General features: G+C 34.6%; 1 protein-coding gene across 2 annotated transcripts in view; it reads right to left on the bottom strand.

Annotated features, from left to right (window-relative positions):
- LOC111507717 (organic cation transporter protein) overlaps positions 1-19,422 on the bottom strand; it is a 99,165-nt gene that overhangs the window by 36,088 nt on the left and 43,655 nt on the right. The window contains exon 1 of one of the 2 annotated variants that reach the window (XM_023163063.2): positions 3,956-4,113. The exons of the other annotated variant lie outside the window; for it this stretch is intronic. Within the exon in view, the coding sequence (XP_023018831.2) occupies positions 3,956-3,986 (31 nt within the window). The 5' untranslated portion in view covers positions 3,987-4,113. Of the gene's footprint in view, positions 1-3,955; positions 4,114-19,422 lie in introns of those variants that run through there. 2 annotated transcript variants of the gene reach the window in all.

A 19,422-nucleotide genomic window follows, 5' to 3' on the forward strand; every position in this document is an offset into this window, starting at 1 on the left:
TATTGTTAAACAAGGCATTGTATAACAATGCCTTGTATAACAAGGTGAAAGATTTCCGGCTCTGAAAGACCATGATATGGATAACTTCGTTTTATTATGCAGTCGATGTTGGGTGCATCTGAAAACCTCCCAATTCATTGAAAAATATTCAGAAATACCCGATACTCTCAAGTTTCAACGAGGTGACCTGTTTATGGAACTTGAAAGTTTTTGCTTGTTGTTTAATGTTTTTTCTGCATCTCTTCTGAAGATTTTAGATATCTGCTAGCAACACTACCAACCCAGCCTTCCGTAAGATAGTCTGAATTCGATAATGGCGTATATAGTAGATAATCTCGATCTGGTAAGTATTTAGGTCCTTTTTCTTATACAGTGCATTTCTTTAATGCCTCCTCCTTTTTATATTTTGAACGGGTCAACTTAAAGAATTGAAATTTGAGATAATGAAATTAATGCATCTGACACATCATTTTGAAGCTCCTGACGAATACTTCACAACCCTAGGATATAATGTCAATATCTTCAACTACTACAAAATGGCGGAACTTTAAATAATTGCCTGAATACAATGACATTTAACTACATAATATGAGGTAATAAGCTTGAGGTCAGTTCAGAAGATGCTCGAAATGGTTGCCTTGAACTTATTGACATATGAACAGCCTAGCCGATATTTCAAGCCGAACATTTTCGAACGCAGTAACGTCAATATCTCTACAAATGTTTATTACTCTCTGCCGTATATCCAATATCGAAGCAGGTTCAGTTTCGTACACCTTTTGCTTCAAATAGCCCCATGAAAAAGTCCACATATGTCAAATCTGGCGAGCGGACTGGCCATTCTGTAGGACCTCTACGGCCAATCCAACGAATGGGAAAAGTAGTATCCAAATAGTTTCTTACTTGTCTGGAGTAATGTGGTGGTGCTCCATCTTGTTGGAATACAATATCCATATCGAATTCAATAGGATTCGCTTCGGCGATTTCAGTGATGAGAAGGTCAAGAGTAGTTTCCAGCATATTCAAATACAGTTACCTTGTTGAATTTCGATCAATAAATAAAGGGTTAATATATGGTTTCTCAATATTCCTGTCTGAATGTCAAATTGTTCTGGATATTGGGGTTATATGTTTCCCGGAAAACGTGAGGGTTGGTGTCACTCCAATAACAGCAATTTCGTCTGTGAACATTGCCGTTTAAAAAAATGTACATTCGTCACCATGATTTCGCAGAATTTTGTTCTTCGATCAGGGTCATCTTCAGTTAATTGGTGTACCAATTTAATTTTGTATGGATGATTCCTCTTCAAAAGTCTCACAGTAGAAGTAGACACCTCACAAACATTCGCGACGGAATAAGTAGACTGCTCAGGATTTACTACCATCTCACCAATTATTTGCACTTGCTGTTCTTCCGGAATGGAAGGATGACCTGGGGGCTTTTGTTATGTACACTACCGGTAGTTGTGAATTTGGATACAAGCCCCCTCAAATATTTTCTACAGATATGACGATTTAGAAAACCTTCATTGAAACTCCTTTCGGTCTCGTGAAAGTTACGCGTCGCACCGTAAATAAAAATCGCTTCAAATTTTTCTTCCAATGGACGAGAATTGATCGAAAACTAAATGAGAATATTCTAACTGAACAATGATGTTCATCGTCGTACTGACATTTATTGTCGTTTTTATAAACAAAAAATACCTTAACAAACCTTATCGGGTAGTTGGAATTGCCATATGGCAGATAAAAAGGAATATTTCTAGAAATATCGATTTTAATATGTTTGTCTTTGAGAAATTATTAAACGTTCCGCCATTTTGTAGTACGTGAGGATATCGACTTCGTATTCTAGGGTTGTGAAGTATTCGTCAGGAGCTTCAAAATGATGTCACAAGACCCTCTTTCCGTTAAATTTTTTTTCCCAAATAGCGCCCAGGCGCCATCTTGAAAGTTTCGTCTGTCAATTTCACTTCAAAATAAAGTATTCATTCCTTAATTTCATTATCCCAAATTTCAGTTTTTTGAGTAGACTCGTTCAAAAAATAAAAGGGGGGGGGGAATTGAAGAAATGCACTGTATAAAAATTTGGGAATAAACTTTTCAAGATACTCACCAGTTTTCAATATGAATATTCCATCTGTCGCTGTCCATTTGTCGATACTGACCCCTGAATGCTCAACATAATCTTTTTTATTGAGTTTTATTGAGGACAATGCATAAGCACTACAGGAAAATCCTCAAAGCGCTCTCAGAGCGGTGCCTGTGTGAAACTAGCGATTCACATTGGATTTGAAATTAAATGGGGATTCAATCCACTCGGAAAAACGTTCTCAAGAAGTTTATTCCACATAAACGCAGTTCTCTAGATGAAAGAGTTCTTAAACAGTGAAGTTCGAGGTGTACTGAGTTGAACCTTAAAACGATGAGCAGCCACAGTTCGTAGCGTATTTCTGATATATACCGCACCTAATAGTTCAAAGGTTAAGACCTGAAATATATATGACTATATGGAGTATTTTCTCGAGATGGGCCAAAAATCACCTTCATCTCAATAAGAAACATTCCCAATGTTGACTTGAAAGAAATAGTTGTTATTCTCCTTCCATTCACGTCTTATGACTTCCTTTTCCTAATCTCACGGAAAGTTGTCATATGTTTGAGCATTCAAGTGAACTATTACATACGAGACGGTAGTCGGTTGGGTTGGAACGATTGGTTTGTTCCACTCATTAGATAGATAGATAGATAGATAGATTTATTGAAGTTTTCAAATTGAACATATGAAAACTTAAGTCAGTAAGGTATAAATATATAACTAAAATACAACAAAAGATGACAAAAGATTATCACAGGTTTATATATTAGTGGGAGTACATTTTAGTATAACTCAATATTGAAAAAAAAAGAGAAAAAAAAAATAAGATAAGTGTCACAGATATAAACGCATTAGTCTAAAATATATAGATATAAAAATATAATGAAAACGAAAATATACTTTCGCGTATAATATCATGTCTATATTTGTTAGGATTATAAAAATTTTGATGGCTAATACTAATATCTATCCTTCTTCTGTTTTCTGCAATCGTCATGAAGTTGCCATAAAAAATTCTTGCATCGAATACGGCTCCATGTTACACAACAAATCGAAAACTAGAATTTTGAAAGTATGCCGTCTGCCTTCTTTTCTGATTGTCAGTGGTAAATGATTATATAGTTTGAGGGCCATATAGCGTAGATCCCTTTCTGTATTTCTTAGTCTATGTTTAGGAAGAACAAGGTTCGAATTGTTCCTAGTATAGTAATCGTGAATGTTTCTGCCAATAATGAATTTTTCTTCGTTGTCATAAACGAAAATAACACAAAGATAAATATAGATCCCATATAAAGTAAATAATTTATTACTTTTCAAAATCGACCGTCAGGTGAAACGGTGGTTCGAGCCAAGAGGCTGAACGATCGTGCTAGGGATCGCATGTTGAGAAGTAAGACCTCGTTGTCGTTCGCACAAGTTTAAACTTTTGAGTTTGGTCGTTTGTAGGGGGGTGAGAGTGGTTAACGAAAACACGGATTTTGAACAGATTTTTTTGACACATGAATTTTCATTAATTACAGGGTATTTCGTAGAGAAAAAAAAAGATGCTATGTGTACCTAAGTTAATTTTTTCCGTCTATTTGAATGAATCAAATTGGTAATCCAAATAGAGTGATTTTTTGACCTTTTTCGATAATTCGTAAAACAGTCGGTTTATATAAACAGTAAACATCAAACATTCAAACTATATGTTTTGAGTTTAACGATGTCAAAATCTTTTTATCAAAACAAGATAGTTATCTCGAAATTAGTTGATTTATTTGAAAAAATCGAGTTTATATCGAAATAACCAGTGAACAATATATTAAAACTCAAGTTTTCTACTTATTAACAGACAAAAAAAATGGCAGTACTTACGCAAAAGCCTCTCCTGCACGACAACGTCCATTTTGGCGCACCACTGACAGAAAACACGCGCGATAAATCAATCTCTAACTAAAACTGATAATAGTCAACAAGTACTACTCACTCATGGTCCCGAAACAAAACTGAAAAGCTGAGATAAAATAATCTCCATTATGATTTTATTAGCAATAAATTGTGCAAACACTTCAACACTTTAGGTACGTATAATTAAATAAACATCTTAATTGTTGAAAACACATCCGATTTACGCAGTGAAGCATGTATTATGATCATTTTCAATTGTTCTTTTGGGTTTCAACTATTGTTAGATTAACAGTTAGAACCAATGCCAGCGAACGTAAACTATAAAGGAGCTACTAGCACAATTTCAAAAATATATTAGTCATTATAACTCCTTTCAAACAGTTTTTTGATGACGTTAGTGCTCGCAACAAATTTCGTCTTCATATTCATGATCGGCAAAGAGAAACATTTGTGTGGAGAAGAAAAAATGGGGCAAGTCTGAGGGACGTGTTTTGCAACAATGACCCTTCTAGATGGAACTAGAGCCCAAAAAAGCATTCGTACATTCAGCGTTGTTTCGATCCGCCAAAGTCTCATCAGTTTTGCTAGGCTGAATCACGAATTCACTGTTATTTCTTGGATATGTTCTCAGGAAGTTCATTCCACATAAACGCAGTTTATGTGGAACAGTGGAGTTCAAAGTTTACTAAGCAGGCACAGTCTGCGCGTATTTATGATATGTACCTATCGCTCTTGGTGGAATCAAATGTGCCAAGTCACTTGAACACCTTTCCTGAAAGTATCTATGGAAGGGGAACAAATCTCCAACTTTTCTTCGATGTTCCAGACTATCAAGATTGCAAGTTATGTTCCTGTCTCCAATCAAGCGGATGACTTCTTTACCAGACGGAATCCAGCAGCTTCAGGGTGTACTTAGAGGTGGAGCTCCATACATGAGAACAATATTCCAAAGAAGGTCTGATCTGAGCTTTATAAAGCATCAAAAGTTGCTGAGGCGTGTACAGTTTCCTGGTTCGGAACAGCGTTCCAAGCTTTCGAAAAGCAGCCTTTGCAATTCCAGTGACATGATTGTGCCAAGACATATTGGTGTCCATTTTAACCCCCAACAAACTTATCGAAACAGGAAGCAGAATTGTCTGACCTGACATTATTATATCGGGTTTGAAAACATTCATCTTCTTGAAGAAAACAGATGTCTGGATTTTTGTGGCATCGAATTGAACCTGGTTATTTTCACCCCAATTCGGAATCACTTCTAGATTCCCATTAAGATATGCAACCTCCTGCTGCCGGTGAAGTTGTGCCTCTGTAGCCGATCTCCTGGAATCCAAATGGAATGACGAGGCAAGTATGCTCTCGTCAGCAAAGCAATATGTTGGTTTCTTCTTTTTTTCGAATTAGCCATTGAAATGAAATAAAATAAGGGTTGGAGACCATATGGATCCCTGGGAAACACCAGTTAGTATTCGAAAGATATTTATTGATGTCCATTTGCAGGGAAAGTTCTTCCGGGAAGCTGGAGAGCCATGATTCGCAAGCCATAGAATCGAAGTTTGGCCGGTCAAAAGCCTTAGAAATATCAAGCGCAACACAGCTTTCGACTCTCTATGTTTCTCGATTGCATTATTCCAAATATGGGGGACATACAATGGAAGTTCGCCTGTTGATCTTTGTTCTCGAAAGCCTATTGATATATCTTCTGATTTGGTTTGTATCATAGATGTTGGTACATTCACAGCTATACGGAGTTGACAGTCTTTGAATTGCACGTAATTATCTTTTTAATTACCTGTATTTCATGAGGGTCCAAGCATCTACTTTAGAGTCAGTCAGTTCCGATCCTACAGTATGTTTCAGTTCTTTTCATTATTTTGAGTCACAAAATGTGGAGGAATTGATTTGTTAATGTCCGTCGATTGGTCTATCTTTGGCCACGAAACCAGCCATGAGTTTAACCACTATTGAGTATAGCCAATACATCATAACTGGTTTCAGCTTCCATGTCATTCCATAGGTGGTTTGGCTAGCATAAATGCTACTTTAGATTCTCTCAGCGTCTAAATTTTGGTTTCATGTCAGTTCGAGATCTACTAATATTCACAGATATATAACCTTCCCAACGTCAGAGTTATAGACATCCTGAAACCTCAATATTTATCCTATAGTCCTATAGCCTCGATGTCTTCGAAAGCACATCTTTCGGGTAAAATGGGAAACTTCGTGGATAGGCTGAATTGGCATATGCTCTCTATACCCATGCGAATCTGGGTCGGGTCGCTAGTTTCAGATATATAACCTACAGCGAAACTAGTTCTATACACATAGTTTTTTAATTAAAAGTTTCATTTTTTGCAGCTTATTGGACGACTGGCAATTAATCTTCTTCTATTCCATTTTATAGCCAAATATCAAAGTATTGCTCATTCTTGTGGAAGTTGATACACATCATTGTCGACATTTTTGCTGTGGCACCATTCAAATATAATTTTGAGATTTATGAAAAGGAGAAATAACAAAGGCCCCAACTTTGATGCTTGAGGGACCCCAGATGTAGGTCATAGGAGAGAACGTGATAATAATCATTATTAATTCAATTCATTAATTGAAAATGGAGAATGTTCTTTTGTTTATTTTCAAAATTGTTCTACTAGTAGTTCTCCCTGTATAAGTGACATTCGCAAGTTTTCATACCTTTATAGTAACTTGAGAGGAGATGTTTCAAACGAGCACGGATATAGTGATCATGCGAAACAACTGTTCACTTCAAAACTGAAACTTCAACGTAGCTTCTATTTGCGTTGATACTAATTTTGCGACTGCACATTAAAAATCATATAAATTATCCAGTAATATGTATATTTACCCACACTTTCAAGAGTTTTACGATTCAAGACTATATTTAGATAGTTTTACTAGTAAATTCATTAATTTTCCCAATAATTTGAGCCATTTGAACTTCATTTGGATTTGTCAGAGGATAGTTCAGAATCTCTTGCCAAATAGTCAAGTTTTGAGGAATCGATACAGATTGAAATTCCAAAATATATGAAGAAATGGAGCATGTTCTTAGATCACATGACACCGAAGTACACTATCGACATGAAAGTGGAAGTTATAATCCATGAAGAATGGATTATGAACAGATATTTCGAAGAGTATACAGAGATTTGAAGTAATAAGGCGCTTATTCAGCCGTAACTAAGTTGAAAATATTAGGTCCAGTGGAGTCTCAGTTGCCACCACAGTCAACAATATTGGAAAAAAGGACGCTACTGACTGATTAAACCCAAAAAATAAAACTTTTTTGTTGCTTGTGTTTTCTTCATTTCTAGTTTCGTTTTTGAAAAAATTAAGCTACTTTGCATATCATGAACACCTGGTTTGTGATAGTGTTGTCATATCAGTGAAAGTCAGGACATATATCTTAACAGAGTAATCCCATATGCTAAGATATAATAATAATATATTTATTGCCATGGGTTTCCTATGAAACCTCAGCAACGTCAAATACAAAATTACAATTTACAAACACATATATAAATAAATGAGTAAATACTCAAAATGACATCAAAATGTAAAAATATATATCATCACTTAGAGTACGTTCATTTGTGGCTGTTACAAAAATTGAAGAAAGTATGCATATACAACTCATACATTACACTTTACAGACATTGTAAAATTCGTCAAGTAAATGGATTTTCAGTCAGATAGTCCTTCAAAGTTCATTTCAAGATACTCATGGTATTGATTTCTTTGAAATGTGGAGGCAGTGCATTATATATTTTTATACAGTTATAGCAATTCTTTATCTATGATAATCCCTAAAAATTTGGAGGAAAATGTTTCATCTATTTCGGAATTGTCTATATTGATATGTAGTGGGGCTTCCGTACCGTTTCTGAAATGTATACAATTGGTTTTATTTTCATTGATTAAGAGACAGTTCTTTTCACACCACTCAACAGCTCGAAACACTGTTACATCAGATGTTTCATTCACAGAATTAATATCCCTCTCTGACACAACAACTGAGATGTCGTCAGCGAACAGAAAAACTGAGCTGATGTCTATTTGGGGACTTATGTCGTTGATAAATATCAAGAAAAGAATTGGACCGAGTATGGAGCCCTGAGGCACTCCTATGACAGTTTGTACTTTTTCGGAGTAGGATACCGAAGATTTGCAATTATTTTTAGATGAGATACCGACTATTTGTGTTCGGTTGCTGAGGTAAGATTTTATTAAATCATTGGCTTTTCCTCTAACACCATAGCGCTTTAGTTTTAGCATTAGTAGCTCATGATTGATGAGGTCAGAAGCTTTCGTTAGGTCAAAATAAATACCAGTTACTGTATTGCCTTTATCGAGTCGATCAATTATATAGTTAAGTGAATCATAAATTGCAGATTTGGTGGATCTATAAGGGAAGAAACCGTACTGATTCATCACAAATATATCATTTTCAATAAAATACGACAATAACCTATTGTAAATGAGACGTTCAATTATTTTTGAAAAAGCTGACAGACATTTAGAACGTTATATGCAAGAGTATGTGAAACTGGGAGTTTTGGTAAAAATGCAGGTGGTGGAAGACCAGAAACTGTAACTATGCCTAAACTAGAAGAAGCTTCACAGCAGAAAAACTGTATGGACAGTTCTAAAATCCACCCATATCATATATAGTAGGTCCAAGCTATACTGCCTCGTAATTTTCATTCAACAATAATGTTTTGTAGGTGGTTGATTCACACGATGGCACACAGTAATAATTTTTCACCAAATATTTCAGTTACGGCTGAAGCAAATTTTTCACAAGATGCTATAATGAATTTTCACAATGATCATTTTTGGTACTGCAGAAATCTCTACGTTATCAGAGAAAGTAATTTTCAGCAACAATTTTCGCTGAACGTTTGGGTAAGAATAAATGGTAACTACCTGATTGGCCCATTTTTTCTTCCAGCAAGATTAAGAGGTGAATCCTACACGGACTTTTTACCCATTTTGTTAGAAGTGCCGGTACTTGTTAGAGGCAACATGTGGACTCCAGCTCATTTTAGTGTTCTTCTCGTCAACATTTCGACAAAATCAACCATCTCGCAGTCCTGATATGAATCCTCCAGATTTCTCTTCATGGGGTCATCTGAAGGTTCTTGTTTATCAAACTCGCGTACTAGATGAATCGAATAATTGACAATTGCAATGTCATAAGGAAAATACTCCAGGTATTTTTAAACGTGTCAGATAATCAATGACAAATCGATTGCATTGGTGTATTTTATCGGAAGGTGGACATTATGCTCATTTACTTTAAAGTCGAAATTGTTTATTATTTACTTTCGGCTTTTATTTTATGTTGTCCATGGATAGTTTTTAGAAGTGATTTTTTTCCTAGAAAACGGAGCTTGATATGAAGAAAACACAAGCAACGAAAAAGTTGTATTCTGAGTTGCTCAATCTAAAAAAAATCCAAAAAAGTCAGTGGCGTTCTTTTTTCCTCAATATTGTTGGCTGTGTGGTGCACTGTAGCAAATTTCAAACAAATCGGTGTATCTCAGAATCAATGCTCTGTATCTCAGGAGGTTAAAGGAGAGTATTGTAGAAAGAATAGCCCCCTTCTAGTTTGATATAAAGGGGACAACTCCTCTACCTATCAACATTATCAAGACAAAGTTGGAATAAAAAGGCATAACTTTTATCTTTCCGATGAGGAAAATAATAGTGCTGCATTACTTGTCATCGAGAGGTAACACTTATTTTTAATGTTGGAAAGGGAATACTTTTGATACTTCCTTCGATAGGTTTCTCAGTTTTCTATCTAAAAATCTTTCATTTTTAGAAATCGGATAAGCGTAATCAGCAGTTTCATATTATTCGTTTTGAGAATAATAATAATCGAATAAATCGGTAAATATCGTTATTAAAAAAAAGTATTCAAAAACCATTCTAGTATATTCCCATAAATGTTTGAAATGATCACCATTCACTTTTTGACAATAATTAAGATTGTTTACAAATTCATTTCGTACATTATAGAATGAATGTTTTCGGGATAATTCCGTCAGAAGTACCTCTTATTCTGTAATGAGGAGGTACTTCAATTTACTGAATGGTAAATCAGTTGAAAACTCATTTGCGTATGTCAAGTACTCGAAAAGATAGATAAGCAGACGTAGTTTCTTGGAAAGGCCCACTAGATCACCTGATATGACGTCTCTAGATGTTTTCGAGGGGTTATATCACATTTTGAGTGTATCAGCAGATCATTTAGGATCTCGTAGATAGAAAAAGATATACTTGCAAATAAATTACTCCTGGAACGTTTGAAAGTATGATGTTGATCGTTTCTTTGCAGATTACTCTAGAACAGCTGGTCCGATTTTCGAAAATAATAAGAGATCCCAAAAACTACAGAGCACCTTCTTTATTTTTCCTTCCCATTTTTAAGACTGGATGTAGAAATGGAGTGTTTAACTATAGACCAGTATCTTCAATAACAAATATCAGTAAAATACTAAAGAAAATGATCAAAGTAAGGTTAGACTCATTTATACAAAAACATATGATATTATCTGACTCACAGTTTGATTTTCGGGCAAGAAAATCCACCGAAAATGCGGTATCACAGTATTATGTTTACGAAGCACTCGATAAAGGTAAACCATCACTAGGAATTTCTATTTACCTATCAAAAGCATTTGATACAGTTAACCAAGCCATCCGTGAGACATATCTCACGGATAGAAAACAGATTACGACAATAAAGAATATGAAAAGCAGTGCAAAGATAATCGTATGTAGAGTGCTGCAAGGACTTGTTCTCGGTCCGTTGCTTTTTGGTATTTATGTGAACGGATTGTTTTCGATTGGAACCACAGGAATTTTAATGAGTTTTGCAGACGATACTGTTGTTTTCTTACTCTGATCAATCTTGGTCTGATGTCGAAGACATGACAGAGGAAGATCTAGAAATAATCAAAGATTGGTTCGGCCATGAACAGCTTTCATTGAACTTCAGGAAAACCTATTACTTGTACCTGTAATAACAAATTTTCATTTCCTCAATTCATTCAAATGACTATCCAAAATTCCTTCAAGATGTCTCCAGCCAACCATATAAAGTATTTAGGGGTTCTCATACATTAGATGGGACTTTCATATCTATTATATCGTGAAAATTGCGATGTATACTATACAAGTTTCATCATCTGAAAGACTTGATATTGAACAGAAAAAAATAATTTGCTTTAGTTTGATACAAAGCCGTGCGATATATCGCATGATAGAATAGGGAGGGGCATCCAAATCACACCTTCGCCCATTGGAAGTCATTCAGAGTAAATTTTTGAAACTGGTGTTGAATAAACCGTCTGGTTATCCCAATGATATGTTATATAAACAATCAGGGTTATTCGATCCTATACAGCTGTTCTACAAGTCAGTGGTGTTGAATCAATATAAGGATGAGGAAACATTGTGTAGGCCAAGCCATAAGCACCATTCATATACAAGTCAATAGGGCAAGTATCCCACTATTTTTCTGGCCCCGACATGTATAATTATTTATCAAAAAAAAAAAAACGAAAACTCTTGATTAAAATATTCATTAAATTAATACATACGCAGTATACCTCGCACAAAAATCAGTGAGAGATTCGATCAGAGTAGTTAGGTGTCAATTTCATACAATAAAGATTGTACGATATTTATTTGCCATGTATTTCTCTTTTACTTCACTCTTGAATGTGAGCAAATAAATATTATCATTTTTTTTAAGGACAAAACACAAGCGCTACAGGAAAATCCTTAAGGTGCTCTGAGAGTGGTGCCTGTGCGAAAGTAGTGATTCACACTGGATTTGAATCGCTGGAGATTAAATACATTTGAAAAAACGTTCTCAGGAAGTTTATTCCAGGTCTCCAAATGAAAGAGCTCTTGAATATTGAAGTTCGAGGTGTACTGAGTTGAACCTCAAAACGTAAGCAGCCACAGTGTTTCTTATACACTGTGTCCGTAAAGTATGGAACAAATTCATTTTTAGCTAAACAGGTCATTTTAAGAAATAATCCTGAAACACGTCGATTTTTTATGTTAATTTACCGTATTTCAAAATAATAATCTAATATACAGGGTGAATTACGTTCGAGTAATGACGTCACCGTCATTTTTTTTAAATGGAACACCCCCATTTTGTCTCAATTTTTGGATTACTCTAGCTGAGCTGATTCCAAAAATGTATCACATGTTGATTCCAATTGGTACAGGGCGGACAAAAATACAGTAGTTGTGTGTGTGCTAATAAAGTAACGCGTAACATTCTTTATTAGGTAAATTAACAATATTATCAAAAATACTCATTGTCTAGCGGACAGAATATGCTGGAATACATGACTTTATATTAAATGTTCGAACTGCAGCCCTTGCTGTATTTGACAGTAACCCAAACGGTGTACAAATTCTTGTTGAACCTTGTGTATGGTTTCTTGCGTAATATTGTTTATTTCTGTTCGAATTTTCACTTGTACATCTTCAATATTTGCTGGTTTCGTTTTATAAATAACATTCTTCAGATGGCCCCACAGAAAATAATCCAAACGATTTAAATCTGGTGACCTCGCTGGACATTCAGTGGGTCCACGTCTACCAATCCACCTGTTCGGAAAAATTTCATCTACGTACCTTCTAACATCTACAGCATAATGTGGCGGTGCACCATTCTGTTGAAACCATAAACTTTCATTAAAACCTCCAGGATTACGTCTGCTGGGAAATAAATTACGTAAAGTAGGTACGAGATACCCCCTTAAAAACTCAAGGTACTTTGCCCCGTTTAAATTACCTTCGATAAAGTAGGGTCCAATGATTCGATTTCGTACAATTCCAGTCCATACATTTACCTTTTGAGGGTATTGTGTATGATGCTCACGCATCCAGTGGGGGTTTTCTTTTGCCCAGTATCTACAATTCTGACGGTTAACCTCACCATTTAACGTGAAAGTGGACTCATCAGAAAAAATTATGTTTTGTATCAAGAGAGGGTCTCGGTGATATTTATCCATCATTTCTTCGCAAAATTGGAGTCGTCTATCGGGATCATCTTCGTTTAATTCTTGCACAAGTTTGATTTTATAAGGATGCCATTTTTCAAGCTTCAATAGTTTGTGTACCGTTGTTTTGCCAACACCGATTTCGCGACTAACTTTACGAACAGAAGTGTGCACATCTTCTTCAAAACTCAGTATAACATCTAATGCTGTATCAGCATTTGCAGGGGGACGACCTGATTTGAGTACATTTGCAACCGTACCAGTTTCTCGAAATTTCGTTTCCAGCTTACTGACTGTTGAACGCGTTATAGGTCTTTCTGGATATTTATCATTAAACAAATTGCACACTTCCATCTGAGTTCGCGATCTGTCTCCATACCCAATCATCATAAGTATTTCAATTCTTTGTTTTACACTTAACTCCATTTCTACTTCAAATTAAATCTAAGCAATCATTCGAATATTCACGAATACCAATAATATTGTAGTACTAAACTGTCACTGAACATCAATAAATTACTAAACAAATAATGATATTTCACAAAAAACTAGACGACTATGTTTTTTATAAACGTAGATAAGAAATAATTTCTTTCATATTCTGTCTGCTAGACCACAAGTACTAAACATGCTTGGAAACAGCTCATTTTTATTACTCTAAACATGTAGCAAACTACGGGATGTTACATTTAAACCAATTGCCGCTAGACAATGAGTATTTTTGATAATATTGTAAATTTACCTAATAAAGAATGTTACGCGTTACTTTATTAGCACACACACAACTACTGTATTTTTGTCCACCCTGTACCAATTGGAATCAACATGTGATACATTTTTGGAATCAGCTCAGCTAGAGTAATCCGAAAATTGAGACAAAATGGGGGTGTTCCATTTAAAAAAAATGACGGTGACGTCATTACTCGAACGTAATTCACCCTGTATATTAGATTATTATTTTAAAATACGGTAAATTAACATAAAAAATCGACGTGTTTCAGGATTATTTCTTAAAATGACCTGTTTAGCTAAAAATGAATTTGTTCCATACTTTACGGACACAGTGTATGTACCGCTCTTGGTGAAATCAAATGTCAAGTCAAGTCAAGTCACTTGAACACTTCTCGTGAAACTATCTATAGAGAAGAGACCGATGTTCCAGACTATCAAGGTCGCAAATGATGTTCTCGTCTCCAATCAGGCGGATGGCTCTTCTCTGGATGAAACCCAGCAAGGGCGGAGCTCCATACATGAGAACAATACTCTAAAGAAGGCCTGATCTGAGCTTTATAAAGCATCAAAAGTTGCTGAGGTGTGTACAGTCTTCTGGTTTGAAACAATGTTCCAAGATTTTGAGAAGCGGCTTTTGCAATTCCAGCAACATTATTGTGCCAAGACCATTTTAACCCCCCAACAAACTTATCGAAGCAGAAAGTGGAGTTGTCTAACCTGACACAATTACATCCAGTTCGGAGACATTTATTTTTTTGGAGAAAAGCGATGCCTGGGTTTTTGTGGCATTGAATTGGACCTGGTTATTTTCACCCCAATTCGAAATTACTTCTAGATCCTCATTGAGATGTGCAACCTCAGCCGCCGATCATGCTCATTAAAAATACATTTTAGCTACTTTTATGCTACATTAAAACCGTACCGAATAAATACATGAAAAATAATACACGTAGAATCATCTTCTCGAATGATAATGAAGAGATGAGCTAAATTCATAATGTTATGGTAGCTTCTAAACCTAGCCGACAAAAGTATTATATTATCGCGTCTACTTTTCTCTCCGTTTCAGAGTATTATGAGGCTTCCCTGAACAATTCATCAATATCGACTACTCATATATTCTAGACCTTTTCAGCTTCATCGCCCGCAAGAAATAACTTTAAGATTCAGCTGTAAAACACTTTCTTCAAATCACACAAACCCGCATAGTCCCGTTATTTTTCACTTGTCACTGGAATCACCGCACTTCACGAACATTAAGACAGTCGCACTTTTCGCTTGTCAACTTCTTGAAGTTGAAATAATTATTGTTCCTGTTGGCCCCACGAGGTATTTATTTCATTATTGCAAACAATTACAATGAAAGTTCGGTACGATCGCCGCGGGATATATGGGATATTATGTTGCTGTTTTTGTAGATGGAAGGTCACCTAATAATTATTTTCATCAATATTTTGCATAGTAGTTACCGAAGATCATTAGGAGGTAGGTAATTGCTTGATGAATGTTTGCAAGTTCATAGAACATAAGTGTTTAGTAATTACTGGAAATTTGGATGAGGTCAATTCTCTGAGAGACTTTTCAACACTTTCACTTTTTTACTAGCCTCAGGTAACCTTGATGTTTTTTATTTCCTTCATTTTCCAAGTTTCCATTCACATTCAGTAAGTTTTCCTCAAATTTCAGTCTAGAAGTGTTATACGGCATCGATGAAAGATACGGGAAATTTGGATGGTGTCACTTCTTTGAAGAGACTCATCAATAGTTTCACTTTCTTACTAGCCTCAGGTAATCTTGATGAATTTTTTTAATATCTTCATTATCCATATTTCCATTTACTTTCAGTGAATGTAAGTGTTGAAAGGTGTCTTGAGAAAAAAATACGGGAAATTTGGATTGACACAATTCTTCAAGAGACTCATCAATAGTTTTACTTTTTTACTAGCCTCTAGAGATCCTAATACATTTTTCATTTCCTTCATTCTACGTATTTCCATTCACATTCAGTAGGTTTTTCTCAAACATCATTTTGGAAGCGTAATATGGCATTTATGAAAATGATTACAAAGAATTTGGATGAAGTATTTGTTTGAGATACCATTTCACCTTTTTATTAGTCTCAGGTAATCTCGATGAATTGTTTTATTACCTTCATTCTTCGTATTTTCATTCACTTTCAGTAGGTTGTTCTCAAATTTCATTTTGGAAATGTTATGAGGTATTTCTGAAAATGATTACAAAGAATTTGAAAGAAGTATTTGTTTGAGAGACTCATCAACCATTTCACCTTTTCATTAGTCTCAGGTAATCTTGATAAATTGTTTTATCACCTTCATTCTTCGTATTTTCATTCACTTTCAGTAGGTGGTCCACAAATTTCATTTTGGAAATGTTATAAGGTATTTATGAAAATGATTACAAAGAATTTGGATGGAGTATTTGTTTGAGAGACTCATCAACCATTTCACCTTTTCATTAGTCTCAGGTAATCTCGATAAATTGTTTTATCACCTTCATTCTTCGTAGTTTCATTCACTTTCAGTAGGTGGTCCACAAATTTCATTTTGGAAATGTTATAAGGTATTTATGAAAATGATTACAAAGAATTTGGATGAAGTATTTGTTTGAGATACTCATCAACCATTTCACCTTTTTATCAGTCTCAGGTAATCTCGATGAATTGTTTTATTACCTTCATTCTTCGTGTTTTCATTCACTTTCAGTAGGTTGTTCTCAAATTTCATTTTGGACATGTTATAAGGTATTCATGAAAATGATTACAAAGAATTTGGATGAAGTATCTGTTTAAGAGACTCATTAACCATTCCACCTTTTCATTAGTCTCAAGTAATCTTGTTGAATTGTTTTATCATCTTCATTCTTCGTATTTTCATCCACTTTCAGTAGCGTAGCCAGGAATTTCGTTAGGGGTGGTCCAAAACCAGCGGGGTCTGGGGATTCCCCCCGGAAAATTATTGAAAAACAGGATACTAAATAGAGGGTTTTACCTAATTTTAACACTTTTTATGATCGAAAGAACTTCATATTTCAAAAACCCCTTTTCTAAAATTCATGATTTTTCAATATTTCTATTTCTTTTATGATGAAGCAAAGTATTTAATTGTGTTGAATTCAAATAGTAATAAATATAGTATTGTGGTTAGTCCAGAGCTTCAAACTCTCTCAAATAGATGAGTAAGGCTAGAGAAATAACAGTGTAGAGCAAAAGTTGAAATATATCTATAACGTTCAACATAATATAAATTAATTTACCAAAATAATGCTCCAAGTTACAGCACTAATTTCCTATTTCCACTAACGGCTGGCGTGCGAACTAGACTTACCGTAACAATCCACTCGAAATTCGTCCCGAGCGGCCAAGCTCATACGAATCGTTTGATAATTTATGATTTGGACAAAAGGACAAACCAACAATGATATGATTATTGCTTGTTTTTAGACAAGAGTAACTTCTCATTGTTTCACCTGCTCCGTGCTTAATTTACTTTTTAATATGTCTTAAAATGCCCCCTTCGCTACGTCACTGCTTTGAGAGACTCATCAATAGTTTTTCTTTCTGTAAGTTTTTCCTCGAATATCATTTTGGAAGCGTTATAGATAGATTCGTTTATTTATATATAACAGTCTAATTCTCACAAATTCTGAACACATTTTTAGATATTGAAAAAACAAAAATATAAAATATAAATCAATAATAAATATAGCATAAACATACAATTTTAAAAAAGGCTAACAATATCGTAAATCTGCAACATGAATTCTATACCAAGATTAACAACAAACTTCCCCTTCTTATATATTATTATTATATACAACTATAATAATGTTCAAAATCATTTTGTAAATATTCTTGCACACTGTAAAAACATTTAGATTTCAAATATTGTTTCATTCTGATTTTGAACTGATTAAAATTAAGACTTCTTAATTTTGACGGAATTTTATTATATAAATTCAAGTTTAAAGAATTCATTTTAGATGTTATCAAACGAAATTTGGGTATTTTCAATAAGTCGACAGATCTGGTGTTATATTCATGGTTATGAGAGAGTGTTTCATAATTTTGGTTATTTTTATGTATCTCCAATATACAATAAAATATATATAAAGATGGCAAAGGCATGATATTATATTTCATGAACAACGGTTGGCAGTGGTCGAATGCTGGAGCATTTGCAATGATTCTCAATGCTTTTTTTTGTAAACGAAAAACATGTATTGCTGAACTGGAATCACCCCATAAAATAATGCCATAAGAAATTCTACTATGAATCAGAGAATAGTAGATGTTAAGTAGAACATCTTCTTTACAAATCCGTTTCATCTGTCTCAGAAGGAATATATGGGACGATATCTTTTTACATATATTCTCGTTATGAGTGGACCAATTTAACTAGTCGTCTAGTTGGATTCCCAAAAGATTTACAGAACTTCCAGTTCGTATATTATTTTGACTGGAGACGATAATGGTTTGAGTTTTCAGTCTATTTAGTTTAAGCTTATTATAATTGTACCATATCTCAGCTTTGTCTTCAATTTGGTTGATAGTGGTATGGACACTATCAATATTTTTTTGGGATGAGAAATACGTAGCATCATCCGCATATGACACCATATCATGAGGGTACATGTAAAAGAAAAGGTCATTAATGTATATGATGAATAAGAGTGGTCCCAAAACAGATCCTTGTGGGACATCATGTGGAATTTCCTGTATGTCCGATTTGCCGCTCTTTGAAGATAGGTACATATTGTTTTCTACCGGTCAAATATGAATAAAAGAAAGTGCAGGACCTCTTAAGCTATAAAATTCCAGTTTTTCGAGGACGAGGTCATGAGAGAAACAATCGAAAGCTTACGGAAAATTCGAATGGAGTCAGTTCTCTGAGAGACTTATTAACACTTTCACTTTTTAACTAGCCTCAGGGAATCTTGATAATTTTTTCATAACATTCATTCTCCGTATTTCCATTCAATTTCAGTGAGTTTTTTCTCAAATTCCATTTTAGAAGTGTTTTAAGATAGGTATTTATGAAAATAATTACACTAAATTTGTATGGAGTCAGTTCTCTGACAGTCTTATCAATAGTTTCACCCTTCCACTAGCCTCGGGTGATACTGATAATTTTTCAAATAAATTGATGGATGCAGTCGTTACTACCCCACACAGTACCATATATTCATGGAATATTCCCTGTATATCATAAAACGAACGTATATATTCCAAATATTCATAGAATATTCTTGGAATATATGCATGCCTTCAGAATATTCATAGAATATGCTTGAATGAATATGGCAGGATTATTCCCAAAAGAATGTGCATAGAATGTCTATAAATGGATTATTCTCTCTTGAATATTCTACCATATGGTATATTCTTAGAATATATCCCCACGGTATATTTTGGAATATTCTATACAATGGAATTTTGAATTATCTTATAATAACGTATTCAAATAATTCAATATTATTAAAAACAAAAATATTTGAAGATCTTAATCGAATGCATAACCTAATGTATATAACCCTGATAGTGTTAACCAGTTTTTGAACTCAACGCGAAGATTCTGGATGAATTGCTCCAACAGCAACTGTTGGAAACGACAAAAAAATTTGAATGGGCCA

Source organism: Leptinotarsa decemlineata, unplaced genomic scaffold (genome assembly GCF_025532065.1).
Source record: "Leptinotarsa decemlineata unplaced genomic scaffold, Ldec_3_MD MMD2_tig00002974_RagTag_RagTag, whole genome shotgun sequence".
Taxonomy (NCBI): Eukaryota; Metazoa; Arthropoda; class Insecta; order Coleoptera; family Chrysomelidae; genus Leptinotarsa; species Leptinotarsa decemlineata.